The 14,462-nt window shown below is 44.0% G+C and overlaps 1 protein-coding gene and 1 long non-coding RNA gene across 3 annotated transcripts in view; one reads left to right on the forward strand and one right to left on the reverse strand.

The window, feature by feature from the left end:
- The window catches only part of FKBP5 (FKBP prolyl isomerase 5), a 122,249-nt gene that overhangs the window by 81,803 nt on the left and 25,984 nt on the right, over positions 1-14,462 (forward strand). For both annotated transcript variants that reach the window (XM_066359571.1, XM_066359572.1), the window contains exon 5: positions 157-271. In XM_066359571.1, coding sequence (XP_066215668.1) covers positions 157-271 — 115 coding nt within the window. The remainder of the gene's footprint in view (positions 1-156; positions 272-14,462) is intronic.
- On the reverse strand, positions 212-3,445 carry LOC136387670 (uncharacterized). Its single transcript, XR_010748143.1, has 4 exons — positions 2,897-3,445; positions 1,426-1,560; positions 430-469; positions 212-336 (listed from the first exon to the last, which is right to left on the reverse strand). It is a non-coding gene; the product is annotated as an uncharacterized lncRNA (long non-coding RNA).

Consider the following 14,462-nt stretch of genomic DNA (forward strand, 5'->3'; position numbering starts at 1 on the left):
TACCCTTCCAGTGACTAAGATGCACATATACATATAAATGTAAATATAAGTGAGTTTTATTTTGTATAATGAAAGGAGAAAGGGTTGCCCTGGCCTGTATGTATGTTGAATTGGCTTTGTTTGCTCTTTTCTCAGCCAAATCTTTTTCCTTTCTAGATTGAGCTCCTTGATTTCAAAGGAGAGGATCTGTTTGAAGATGGAGGCATTATCCGAAGAATCAAACACAAAGGGGAAGGCTATTCATACCCCAACGAGGGAGCCAAGGTGGAAAGTAAGCACATGGGGGGGGCGGGGGCTCCGTGGATGTGGATGAAATGGAGATTTCTTTCTTCAGACCTGTTTATAGAAACGACTATATTGACTGTGTCTCAAGAATTCGTTTTAAATTTGATAATTATTTGAGAATGATTTAATTTAGTAAATACTTACTCAACGTGCACGTGCCAGGTGCTGTGCCAGCCCCTACAAACTTGGACAAACATGAATAAAAGGATAGGCCATCCGTCAGGGGATTCCTACTCTGTGGACTCCTTACCCTAAATACTTACTCATTTATTCCTCACAGTAGTCCGATATGGTAAGGGTTAGTATCCCAAGATGAGAACAGAGAGTTTAGAGAAATGATGTACCTTGCCGGTTGCAGAGTTACTGTACAGAGCAGGCGACTGTAAGGCCCCTTAGGCCTCTCAACCCTGTCCCACTGGCTGTCTTCAAGGTAAAGGGGTTCGTCATTTTAGTTTGATCAAATTGGACGATAGTGCTCATTCTGTCCTACATCATGATGGAGGCCTGGGTTCAAGGTCTGCCTTGCCATTTGTTGAGTGACCTGAGGCTATCCTGTTTTTCTATTTGCTAAATTGGGAGTAAGGACACTGCTGAGGACTAGGATGACGAATCACTCTCCTCCCAGGGCACGCTGGGTAGACCGCTGTGCACCCTGCCGCTTGTCAGTCACTGCTGTAACTGTCAGTCACAGCTGTGACGGGCATCTGCCCATTTCCCCGGTACTGCGGGTGCGCCAGCTCTAGGAGATATTCGTCCTTCTGTTTTCAGCGTCACCTGCAGTGCCTCACACACATGTTCATAAATACTTTCTGCACGGTTAAATGTTGGAAGTACTTCAAAAAAAGAGTTGTGAGAAAACGGAGGAATGGTTTCATTAAGAAAAAAATTCAAATCACTAAACAAGGATGGCACCACGAATAAAAGGCCTATGTTAAAATAAAGAGTTCATTTAAAACTGTAAACTAGAATAGCTTATTTTCTCATCTCTAATATTGTATATACCACTTTGGACCCATATTTCTACGAGCCTGGCAAATTAGTCCAAATTAGTTGTGTGTGTTTTTGGTAATTGGAAATACATAATTATCAATAGTATTACTGTACTACTGCAGTTGGAATGTTTACCTAGTTATCACTCACAGTAAGATTTACAGGAAACGAAGAGCTCAGATGTGTAACGGTGGAGAGACGCCCAGTCCCGGAATCAGGGATACCTCCGGCTTCCGCTGGCCCTGACTGGCCCTCGCCTCTCTGAGCTTCCACTCTTCTTACACACTGCGGCAGGCGGTTCATGAAAGGTGCAAGAAGGATAGAAAATTGTCTACCGTTTATTAACAAGCACTTAAAAAGCTTCTGTATACCATGTATTTAAAATTTTAATTATGAAAAATGTCAAACATATACAAAAGTAGATACTTTTTTCCTACGATACAGTGACTCCCCACATTCGACAATTTATAATATATTAGAGCTGGAAGATTTTTGTCAACCAAATGAAAAGGAAAAAAATTTCTTTTTCCTAAGTGAGACGCAGGGGAAGCAGAGAGATAGATGTCCGCATGTGCCGTGACCAGGATCCACCCAGCAAACCTCCTATAGGGCAGTGCTCTGCATCTGAGGCCACAACTCTGTTGTTTGGCAACTGAGCTATTTCAGCACCTGAGGCAAGACCATGGAGCCATCCTCAGTACCCGGAGCCTACTTGCTCCAATTAAGCCATGGCTGTGGGAGAAGAGAGAGGGAGAGAAGGGAGGGGGACGGGTGGAGAAGCAGATGGTCGCTTCTCCTGTGTGCTCTGACCGGAAATCAAACCCGGGACATCCACACCCAGGGCCATGAGCCAGCTGGTCAAGGCCCAGGAAAATTTTTTTTTAAATTAAAAGGAGGCCCTGGCCTGTTGGCTCAGCGGTAGAGCGTCGGCCTGGCATGTGGAAATCCTGGGTTCAATTCCCGGCCAGGGCACACAGGAGAAGCGCCCATCTGCTTCTCTATCCTTCCCCCTCTCCTTTCTCTCTTTCTCTGTCTTCCGCTCCCGCAGCCAAGGCTCCATTGGAGCAAAGTTGGCCTGGGTGCTAAGGATGGCTCCATGGCCTCGTCTCAGGCACTAGAATGGCTCTGATTGCAGCGGAGCATTGCCCCCGATGGGCATGCCGGGTGATCCTGGTCAGGCTCATGTGGGAGTCTGTCTGACTGCCTCCCTGCTTCTCACTTCAGAAAAATAAAAAAATAAAAGGAAAACCTTTTCCCAGTTATGAACAGTACCACAAAACTACCACTGCAGAATTAACTTTGGAGCAGGCTAAATTAAATCAAATCATGCTTTTGATGATATTTCAATGAGTCATTTTTAAAAACTTTTTGTTTTTATATAATTTTCAACTTAGAGAAAAGTTGTAAAACTAGTACAGAGAATCCCTTATGTGCTTCACCCAACTGTTTCTAATTTAAACATCTTACCGAACCACAGTACATTTACCAAAATCAGGAAACGAACACTGATAAAATACTATTAACTTTTCAACAGATCTTGCTTGGATTTCACCAGTTGCCACACTGACGTCCTCTCTCTGGTTCATGATCACATTCAGGACCCAACATTGCATTTACTTACCATGTCTCTCCCTAGTCCCCTCCAGGCTGAGGCTTCCTCAGTCTTTGTGTGCTTCTCATGACATTCGTGAACACTTTTGAAGACAGCTGACCAGTTATGCTGTAGAATATCCCTCCGTTTGGGTTTGTCTGATGTTCTCCCATGATTATATTAAGGTTATGCCTTTTTGGAGAAATACTACATAAGTGATGTTGTGCCCTTCTCGTTATCAAGAGGTACAGGATGTTGGAGTCTCATTGCTAGTGATGTGTCTTGAGTCACTTGGTAGAGGCGGGGCCTGTCATGTTTCTCCCCTGTAAAGTGCCTGTTTCTTCCCTTTGTCATTACTAGGTATCTCATTGAGAGGGCAATACTAGGAGACTGTGCAAACATCTTTGGCATAGCACCTTCACACGCTGATTATAATTAACATCCATGCATGGTTTTTGCATGCAGCATTTCTTAGTGTGGTATTTTCCTAATAGTGATTTCTTTAAATATTTAATGTTTCTTCTATATTTAGTTGGAATTAGCAGCCTCTTCTCCCCTGTTTGTTTACTCAGTTGATTTCTATCATTATGGGCCCATGGGCATTTATTTTATTGTGTAGATTTTTGTACACTACTTTTCTTATTTTGTTTTTTGTTTTGGGGTTTTATTGTTGTTGTTGTTTTTACAGAGACAGAGTCAGAGAGAGGGATAGACAGGGACAGACAGACAGGGACGGAGAGAGATGAGAAGCATCAATCATCAGTTTTTCATTGTGACACCTTAGTTTTTCATTGATTGCTTTCTCATATATGCCTTGACCGCAGGCCTTCAGCAGACCGAGTAACCCCTTGCTCAAGCCAACGACCTTGGGTCTAAGCTGGTGAGCTTTGCTCAAGCCAGATGAGCGCGGAGTCTCGAACCTGGGTCCTCCACATCCCAGTCCGACGCTCCATCCACTGCGCCACCGCCTGGTCAGGCCTCTTCTTATTTTGTTGCTCTCATTGCCCCACCATTGCCCATTGGAGGATCTCCTTCAGCGGGGTTGCTGTTTCCTGTTACCATCTCTTCGTGGGTTTTAGGCACCTTTTTTTCTTTGGGCACCACAGCTGCCCTAGGCCCATTTTGTCATTCCGCTGCCCCAGGTCTCAAATGAGCCATTTTCCAAGGAACTCTGATTTCTCTTATTGGAGAATGGTATTTATAAAGTAAGATCTGAGTGCTGGGTTTACTCATGCTATGGAATGTTACTGCTTCTAGAACTTCTTAGCAGACAGAGCTAGGAAGTACATGGACCTCAGTATGCATAGACACGCATCTGCGTGTATTTCTCTACTGGTCTGTGTGTACTTTGAAAACCACGGTCCATCCTGACGCTTCCCGTTCCCGTCCAGTGCCATAGCTGGATGTCCTCGCCCTCTTCCTCTGCTCGTTTGAAACTGCTTTCTCCCCAAGTGAGAAACTTGGCTCTCGTCATCTATACTATATTTATTTGTTCAATCACAATATATACAGAAAGTAGTTTCAGAATTACCAACTCATGCACGCCCTGTGAAAAATAAATTTCCTAAGTAGGAGATATTTGTGTATCGTTCGTTTTGTTATTAGCCGTATAGCATACATTGAAAACACTGTTTTCCAACTTAGGTTAGTTCTTTTCTTCCTCACTTCCTTCAGTAGGGTGTTACACATTTGTGAAAGCTGTATTTATTTGTTATATTTGCATTCCACCTGCGGTTTCCCCCACACTCAGGATCATTGTAATTATTCTTTTTGGGTGGCAGGGGGGTGGATATGGGAAGCATTACCATGAAATTCCAAACTGCCGTCACCCCTCAGTATCCACAGGGAGTTGATTTCAGGACATACTGTATTCCCCCCAGACCCCAGTAGACAACCAAAATCTGCTGATGCTCAAGTCCCTTATATAAAATGGTACTTGGCCTGACCAGGCGGTGGCACAGTGGATGGAGTGTCGGACTGGGATGTGGAGGCCCAGGTTCAAGACCCCAAGGTCACCAGCTTGAGCACGGGCTCATCTGGTTTGAGCAAAGCTCACCAGGTTGGACCCAAGGTCGCTGGCTTGAGCAAGGGGTCACTCGGTCTGCTGAAGGCCCACGGTCAAGGCACATATGAGAGTGCAGTCAATGAACAACTAAGGTGTCACGACGAAAAACTGATGATTGATGCTTCTCATCTCTCTCCGTTCCCTGTCTATCCCTCTCTCTGACTCTGTCTCTGTATTAAAAAAAAAAAAAAAAAAGGCCCTGGCCGGTTGGCTCAGCGGTAGAGCGTCGGCCTAGCGTGCAGAGGACCCGGGTTCGATTCCCGGCCAGGGCACACAGGAGAAGCGCCCATTTGCTTCTCCACCCCTCCGCCGCGCTTTCCTCTCTGTCTCTCTCTTCCCCTCCTGCAGCCAAGGCTCCATTGGAGCAAAAGATGGCCCGGGCGCTGGGGATGGCTCTGTGGCCTCTGCCTCAGGCGCTAGAGTGGCTCTGGTCGCAACATGGCGACGCCCAGGATGGGCAGAGCATCGCCCCCTGGTGGGCAGAGCGTCGCCCTCTGGTGGGCGTGCCGGGTGGATCCCGGTCGGGCGCATGCGGGAGTCTGTCTGACTGTCTCTCCCTGTTTCCAGCTTCAGAAAAATGAAAAAAAAAAAAAAAAAAAAAAGTACTTGCAGGTAACCTAAAAACATCTTTTCTTATACTTTAAATCATCTCTAGATTACTTAGAATACCTAATGCAATATAATTGCTCTGCAAATAGTTGTTACACCATATTGTTTAGAATAATGACATGAAATAAAAGTCTGCATGTTCAGTACAGAGGCAATCATCACAGGCCTAACCGTTTAGTACACGTTAGCAACAGTGTAACTTTCCCCCCCTGAATGTTTTTCCTTCACAGTGGACTCCATGGAGGCAGGACCTTCAGGTGGGGAGGGCCAACTTGATACAAAAAGGCCCAGGAGTGCTGCCTCCACCTCCTGCCTGCTGACCTGTTCTCATTTCCCCACTATGTCCTCCTGTAGGTCATCAGCCTCCTCATTTCTGGTTTATTTGTGTATTTCTTCTGCAGAAATGAGCAGATACATGTATTTTTTTTTCTTTTTTCTCTTCTTTGTATTTTTTTTTCTTATATCCCCATCCTTTTTGCAAGAAGAGCAATATACTATGAATGGAATATTTAAAATGTATGTGAATAATCTATGTAATTTTATTTTCTGTTTTTAAATATATTAAGGAAGGGCAACGACTAATTTTTTTCTTAAAAGATTTTTCATTGATTTGAAGAGGGGAGGGACAGGGGAGGGGGGGAGAGAAGCATCAACTCATTGTTCCACTGAGTTCCATTCAATTGTATACATACTCATTGATTGTTTCTTGTATGTTTCCATTCAATTGTATACATACTCATTGATTGTTTCTTGTATGTGCCCTGACTGGGATTGAACCCGGGATGACGCTCTGTCCACTGAGCCACCTGGCCAGGGCCACAATGACTTACTTTTTTTTTTTAACTTATTGAGTTGAGAGAGAGAGAGAAACGTAGGTGGGCCTTGAGCAGGCAAGCCCAGGGTTTCCAACTGGCGACCTTAGTATTCCAGGTTAACCACTTAATCCACTGCGCCACCACAGGTCCGTGATGACTAATCTTTTGTCTCTCATCTTGTTAGATCATACTTTCCTGGGCAGTGGATAACGCATCGACTTGGAGTGCTTGGGTCGCCAGTTCAAGGCCCCTGGCTTGCCCAGTCAAGGCACATGTGAGAAGCAACTATGAGTTAATGCTTCCTGCTCTCCCTCTTCTCTCTCTCTCTCTCTCTGTAAAAATCAATAAACAAGCCCTGGCCGGTTGGCTCAGCGGTAGAGCGTCGGCCTAGCGTGCGGAGGACCCGGGTTCGATTCCCGGCCAGGGCACACAGGAGAAGCGCCCATTTGCTTCTCCACCCCTCCGCCGCTCTTTCCTCTCTGCCTCTCTCGTCCCCTCCCGCAGCCAAGGCTCCATTGGAGCAAAGATAGCCCGGGCGCTGGGGATGGCTCTGTGGCCTCTGCCCCAGGCGCTAGAGTGGCTCTGGTTGCAACATGGCGACACCCAGGATGGGCAGAGCATCGCCCCCTGGTGGGCAGAGCGTCGCCCCTGGTGGGCGTGCCGGGTGGATCCCGGTCGGGCGCATGCGGGAGTCTGTCTGACTGTCTCTCCCTGTTTCCAGCTTCAGAAAAATGGAAAAAAAAAAAAAAAAAAAAATCAATAAACAATTTTTTTTTTTTAATTTTTACTTTTTCTTTCAGAACTCCTTTTCAGTGTTCTGGAGCAGAGCAAATCAGTTTTATAAGATTTAATTGTGTTGTATTTTCATTTATTAAGGCCAGGGTGCCCTGCTTTCCTTCTCTGGAACAAGGTAGCTGTGTGTGGGAGGAGGACAACTGACTTAAAAGTGGTCCCTGTCAGAAACCAAGATCACATTGTTCTTAAAGTTTTCTCAGACTTGACTGGTGTGCCGTTGTTTGTTTATTTGTTTTTTATTGATTATAGAGAGAAGAAAAAAAACATTGATTTGTTGTTCCACTTAGTTGTGCATTCATTGGTTGCTTCTTATATGTGCCCTGACTGGGGATAGAACCCACAACCGTGGCATATTGGGACCAGGCTCTACCCATTAGAGCTACCTGGCCAGGGCCTGGCTTGCTGTTATTTTTGTAGCATCAGCCATACACATAGATTCAAAATCAGGTAGAAATCCTAGAACGAAATCTAGTTCTAGAGTGACAGAGAGCAGTAGACAGTGATCATTCATTGTAATGTGTCTTTATGGAAACACAAGAGTTACAAAGTGCCCCTTCTGTAAGTGAGTAGTCGGGGGAGGGGGCCACACAGGCTTTTTGGGAGAATAGGCTTGTATTATATAGGGTGGGACAAAAATAGGTTTACCGTTGTTTATATGGAAAATAATGCAATAATTAATAAACAATAATACAAGAATAAACTGTTGTGCATTCTCACAACTGTAAAACTACTTTTGCCTACCCTGTATTTGGAATCTGGATATTTTTATGACTTCACACAAGTTACCTAATTACCATGAGCATCTAGTTTTCTTATCTGTAAAATTGGAATAATAATCCCCCCCCCCCAACAGTCTGTTGTGACAGTTAAATGAAGAAGGATGGATGGTGGACACTTATTTTTTTATCCCCTCTATTTTATGTTTTTACAATTTTTTTTTCTCTTTCTTTAAATAGATTTAAGGAAAGAAACCCTTGACTTTCTCTTATATCGGACATTCAGTCCATCCGCAAATCCTTTTGGCTCGACCAGAGTGGACCTGTAACCCTTGATTAATTTGATTTGACCTTGATAAGTCTTCATATTAATTACACCTCATCTTAATAGTAATTTTACTTAAATTGGATCTCTTCAGAATTTTTGTTTGTTTCTTGAAGAATAAAGTTGTGGGCCGAATCAAAAGCCTTTTATTAAATGGTGATCTTTTACTTCCTTTTAATAGTTTGTTTCTCTGTGGTGAAGAAAACTTACATTAGTTTAACAGGATTTATTTCTCAAGGAAATTTTTTTTTTATTTACTGTCTCTGTCAGGATCCTAATGCTTGCAAATCAATTTTTAGGTTTTTTCCTTTTCCTGACATTATGATGACTGTTAGTCATCGTACTTTAGTTTATTTGTCAGGAGTGGCTCCATTGTTCCTTTTAAGCTTCGCTTTCTTAGAAAATCCGGCCTGACTGACCTAAAGGCTCTGAGTGGCCACCAGCCCTCTTCCCCCAGCCCCTGGTCCCTCACATGGCCAGGCTGGTTAAAGTCGGTGCTGGCACAGGCACGTGGGAGGCTGGCCGGGGCTCTGGCCTCTGGCCTCTGGCCGCACAGCGCCTCCAGCCGAGTTTGCATGCAAAGAATGCAGACAAGGGGCAGTGTTTTCAGATGTGAACATTTGAGCTGAGGGATCTCCTGGACGCAGCTGGTAGGCGTGCCCTTCCCTCTCCCCCCCTCTCCCCTCCATTCCCTGTCCGAGCCCACAGACGTGTGCGATGGGGAATGGCTTCCGCACAGAGGAAAGGCTCCGTGGGGTGCTGGGACACGGGGAGGGCGCAAGAAGCGGACCAGAAGTTACGAGCCGTTTGGGAACATGGGACATAGATGAGTTGGGCTGATGGAAACGAGACTCGGGAAACCCAACCGAAAACAGGTGGAGAGAAGACCTCCGTGGAGGTACATGCCGTCCTTCCCAGGGAGCCTGGGCAGGACTCCAAGCTCGCAGTCGGCCGGGACGGGGGAGCCAACGCCGGCTGCGGGCGGTCAGGGTTGTTGCACAATACGGCCAGCTGGGCCAGCAGAGTCGATCCTAGTAGTTGTCAACTTTGGCTGAGTTTAGAATTACCTGGGGAGCTTTTACCCTGATGCCCAGGCTTCGGCCCAGACCGGCCAAACAAAAGTCTCAACCTCTAAGGATGGACTCCTCAGGCACAAGTTTCTGTTGTTGTTTTTAAACTCCCTTAGGTAATTCCAGTTTGCAGCCAGGGATTGAGAATGACTACTCCAGGGTCTGGCTGTGGCTTTTGCTTTTAGGCTAAAGCCAGTAGAGCCAGATTTCTAAAATAAAACAGGGATCTGCCTCAGAAGACACCACATGTTAGGACTCAGACTAGAGATGAGGACATGAAGTAGTTTTGAACTTTTAAAACAGATGTGAAGGGGGAAAGTGAAATAGCAGGTCTGCACAATAGTAAATATGCTGAAGTGTTTTGCTCCTGAAGGAGAAGGAACTTTTTCATACAGCACCAGTGGAAAGGTGTCCTCAGCCTTCCTGTGCACCCCGTGCTCAGCTCAGAATGCCCAGTAAATATTTGCAGTCTTCCCTCAGGGGTCTCTACAATTAGCCCACCCACTCTGGGAAAAGGCCTACCGTGGAAATGTGTTCAACTGCTTAGAAATCCTGTGCGAGGTAACAATAATTACTCGATCTTGCTTAATCCTTCCTCTGTAATATGGTCAGACAACAAAGAATAATCAGCAAATACCGTGAAAGAGAAGAACCAAGGTGAGCTAAGAAGAAACAGATGAGAGCTTTTAAAATATTAATTACTGTTTTCAGGGATATTTAACAGGATACTAAATTTATAAGTAAAACAACCAGCTTCTTTGAAAAAGGAAAAGGAGGATAAAGTTTCTGGAAATTAAGAATATGATTATTGGCCCTGGCTGGTGGCTCAGTGGATGGAGCGTCAGCCCAACATGTGGACAATCCCTGGTTTGATACCCGGTCAGGGCACACAAAAGAGGTGACCATCTGCTTCTCTCCCCTCCTTCTTCTCTCCCCTCTCTCCCTCTTTCCTCTCCTGCAACCAGTGGCTCAATTGGTCAGTGTGGCCCCAGGCACTAAAAATAGCTCAGTACTGGAGCATTGGCCCTAAATGAGGTTGCCAGGTGGATCCCAGCTGGGGTGCATGCAGGGAGTCTGCCTCACTTTCTCCCCCTCCTCTCGCCTAAAAAAAAAAAAGGTGATGATTATCGAAAGCAGAACTCAGAGGAAGGGTTGAAAAGCAAAATGGGAAGGAAGTCCTAGAATCTGAATTGGTGGTGTGAAAGATAGTCAAAGGTATCTCAGAACATAGAGTAAAAAACAAAGAGATGAAAGGTGGAGAAAAATGAGAAGACAGACGTCAAGGACAGACAATGTGCATCTGCTCAAACGTGTAGAGGGGAATTTCCTAGAGAAGATAGAAGAGCCTGACCAGGCAGTGGCACAGTGGATAGAGCGTCGGACTGGGAAGCGGAAGACCCAGGTTCGAGACCCTGAGGTCGCCTGCTTGAGTGCGGGCTCATCTGGTTTGAGCAAAAAGCTCACCAGCTTGGATCCAAGGTCACTGGCTCAAGCAAGGAGTTACTCGGTCCACTGAAGGCCCACGGTCAAGGCACATATGAGAAAGCAATCAATGAACAACTAAGGTGTCGCAATGCGCAACGAAAACTGATGATTGATGCTTCTCATCTCTCTCCCTTCCTGTCTGTCTGTCCCTATGTACCCTCTCTCTCTCTTTGTCTCAAAAAAAAAAAAAAAAAAGAGAAGATAGAAGAGCTAAGAATGCAAGGTCCAGTTGATAGTGGCATACGGGATACATCCTGGGGAAATATCTTAACTGCATAGCTTTAAAGAAACTTTTGAGCTTTTACAGGGAGGAACAAACTATTATCAAGGAATGAGAATCAGAATGACATCTGACTTGTTACACGTGACTAAGTAATAAAAAAAAACAAGCTTTGAGCATTGTGTCTAACTATGAGTATTTTGAACCTAGAATTCCTTACTCAGCCAAATGATCATTTAAGTATGAGAACAAAATTAACTTTCTGGAATATGCAGACTCATACCCTTTTTTGGAAAAAAAAAAAATACTATAGGATACTAAGACATCACAAAAAATAAAGCCAAGAAGTGAAGACTTAGGCATAAGAAACATTAGTAAGCAAAAAAGTAATTTCCAGAACATGACAGTGAAATTGGATACATTTATCTTGAAAGATTCCTGAAGTGGTAGAACTTCAGTGTTAAAAATAATAATAGTTTAACAGTCCGGAGCTAGGTTCTGGGTTGCTTTAACAAAAGGTGGCATTTCCTGACCGGCGGTGGCGCAGTGAATAGGGCGTTGATGCTGGGATGCTGAGGTCTCAGGTTCGAAACCCTGAGGTCACTGGCTTGAGCCTATAAGTCACTGACTTGAAGCCCAAGGTCTCTGGCTTAAGGGAGTCACCGGCTCAGCTGGAGCCCCCACCCTCAGTCAAGACACATATGAGAAGCAGTCAGTGAACAACTAAGGGGCCGCCACTGCAGGTCGATGCTTCTCTTGCTCTCTCCCTTCCTGTCTATTGTGCATGGACGCAAGACACACACACACACACATACACACACACACACACAAGAAAAGCGGCATAGGTGGGAGATGGAGAGGGGAAGCAAGATTGCCTCAAATGACTTTCTCATTCCAGGAGAAATTACACTGAATAATTGTTAACGTTGATAGAGTTATATGCACCTCGAAACGATTTGTTTAAAATTTAATGCTAGGTACTAGTAAGAATAGCATGTAGAACTTCCAAACCACCCAGTGGGAAATAGGGAAGTAAAGGAAAAAGGAGTATTTGGTCAATAATCCAGTAAAAGTAATAAAGGAAAATAACAAGAAAACATAATATAAAACGGTAGGAATAAAACAAATCCTATCAGTGATTACAAAAAATATGGATAGAATAAAGTTCCCTATTCAAGGCAGAAATTCTCATAAGGTTAAAATGACAGCACAATCTAGCTGCCCGTTCTTTATAAATAAGACACCAAAAACAAAATGGCACCAAAAACTGAAAACAGAAGAAAGATTTCATAGATGCCCACACTGAGATCTGATAGAGCTACGAGATTTTATAGTTTGGTTTTTCACGTGCTTTTGAAGCATTTATGAATGTCCTGGCAAATTTTGTCCAGTAAGAGAGAGCAAATTCTTGAAACCACTTTATTATATGTTTTCACAAAATAATGTAGTATGGCACTTGGTCAAAGTGGACAGTGTTTATTCTTTCAAATATTTTGGATTTATATAGCTCCTTCTGAAAAGGTATCTTTAAGTTTTATGGTAGAGTAAAATCTTAGTAGAAAATAGTCATTTTTGTTATTAAAAAAAAACCCAGCCAGTGGATCATTTGTTTTAGTAGTATCAGAAAATAAAAGCTCCATATTGGTAAAAGATTGAAATAGCTCTTAAAATTTATTAAACATTAGGAGTACTGACTAATATATCGAAAAGGAAAATTCCTATATATGTGTGGAAATTATTTCTATTTCCCCTACTGTCCTATTTGCAGACCAGTCATTAAATATATATTTACTTTGTAGCCCTGAACTGTGTTTTAGGCACTGTGAGGTACAGCATAAGACATCGCCTTTGCCTACTTTTCAGTTTTATCTGTACTTGGAGAGCTCTCTCTGTAAAGCCATTGAGTGGTTTCTTATACCAAGTTCTAAGATATGTTATATTTGGTATAATTTACCACTAATTACAGGAAAATAGTAGCTAACATCCATTGAGTTCATCTCTGTGTATCCACAGTTTTCACGTAGTAGATACCCTGACGAATGAATGAATGAGTGAATGAATGAATGCCAGGTACTAGGCTAGAAGCTTTACTCAGTACCTAATTGAATCCCCTCAACAACTGTGAGTTAGCTGATATCATTTCCCCCATTCTGTAAAGAAACGGAGTCAGTTTAAATCACCTTGCCTGGATCCACCATTGTTACGTGGCAAACTGGAACTGGAATCCAGGTCTGATTCAAGTGCTGTCCCGTGTAAGGAGAAGAATAGTGAGGATTTGTTCTGGTGAAGAATTTATGCTCTGAGTGTGCTTCCTGTTTAGACTAGGATATATGTCATCTGCGTGGATGTGATTCTGTTCACGTAGTCAGCTTCCAAGCCTGCTCAGTTAGGATCTGCCCCTCGGTCTCATAAGCAACCTTAGAGTGGTGTTTGTTCATCTCGGGCAGTACGTAATGATGCAGAGGAGGAAGCGACGGTTTGCCTCCACATTGCCCACCGTGCCTGGTGGGAAGAGTGTCTCCTCTAATCAGGAATTAAATATGCTCTCCCGATGTTAGAAATCCGTCTCAGTTCCTCATTTGTCTTTCCAGGCGGTCATTACGATCCCCTGTTTCTTGGATGCTCTTGCTCTGTTAGGAGATATAGGCAGAGAAACTCATTTGGCATGAATGAGGCTGCAGAGAAAAACCCTTGGCAAGTGGAAGTAACCTGTCACAACCTGGTTTTCTCTGGCCAAATGGCCGATCTTGTCTAGTAGTAATGCTGTTACAACATTCCCATTCAGATCCCCATGACCCAGTAATTGTTTTGGGAACGAGTGCAAAGCTATCAGACACCAAGTACTATAATTAGAAAAAGGAAAACAGACACTTACCAGAGCTACATCTTTAGGCTGGAGCATTCACTGCCCTTTTTTTTTTTTTTTTTTTTTTTTTGGTTATGGATCCTCTTTCTCACTTTTGCTTCCTAAAATACAAATTGTACAGTTTTTGCATTCCAGTTTTTGTTACTGCAGTACGCACACGTTTTAACCGGAGTACAAATTGCTGTCAGCACATCGAGTTCATGTGCCAACCACATTCAGAACAGGGTGTTCTGTGCTCTTCAAAACAGAATTGCTCGAGGGCAGTAGGAGAACAATAAGTCAGAGCTCCAGCTGAAGTGATGTTTTGCAGCAGACCAGGCTCACTTGATGTGGTTACCCTCAGATTGCATAGCTGAACTCGAGTCATTTGAGTTGGTTTGACTTCGTGGGGTTCTGACGACCGCCCCCCTTCACCCCTTTAAGTTACACAGACTTTAAGTCAAGAGAAAATGTCCCTTTTTAACTTGTGTATTTCTTTCCCTACCAAAAAAGCCCTAAGTAGAAGCATCCCTCTTCCCTTTGGGCCACGTCATAGATCCTTTACTTCCCGTAAATCATGCTGGCTGGAATTAGCAACAGACCTCCTGAACCCCGAGGCCGGGCTCCCAGTGAGTCATGGTGGTTATTATC

The sequence above is a fragment of the Saccopteryx leptura genome, chromosome 1 (genome assembly GCF_036850995.1).
Source record: "Saccopteryx leptura isolate mSacLep1 chromosome 1, mSacLep1_pri_phased_curated, whole genome shotgun sequence".
Taxonomy (NCBI): Eukaryota; Metazoa; Chordata; class Mammalia; order Chiroptera; family Emballonuridae; genus Saccopteryx; species Saccopteryx leptura.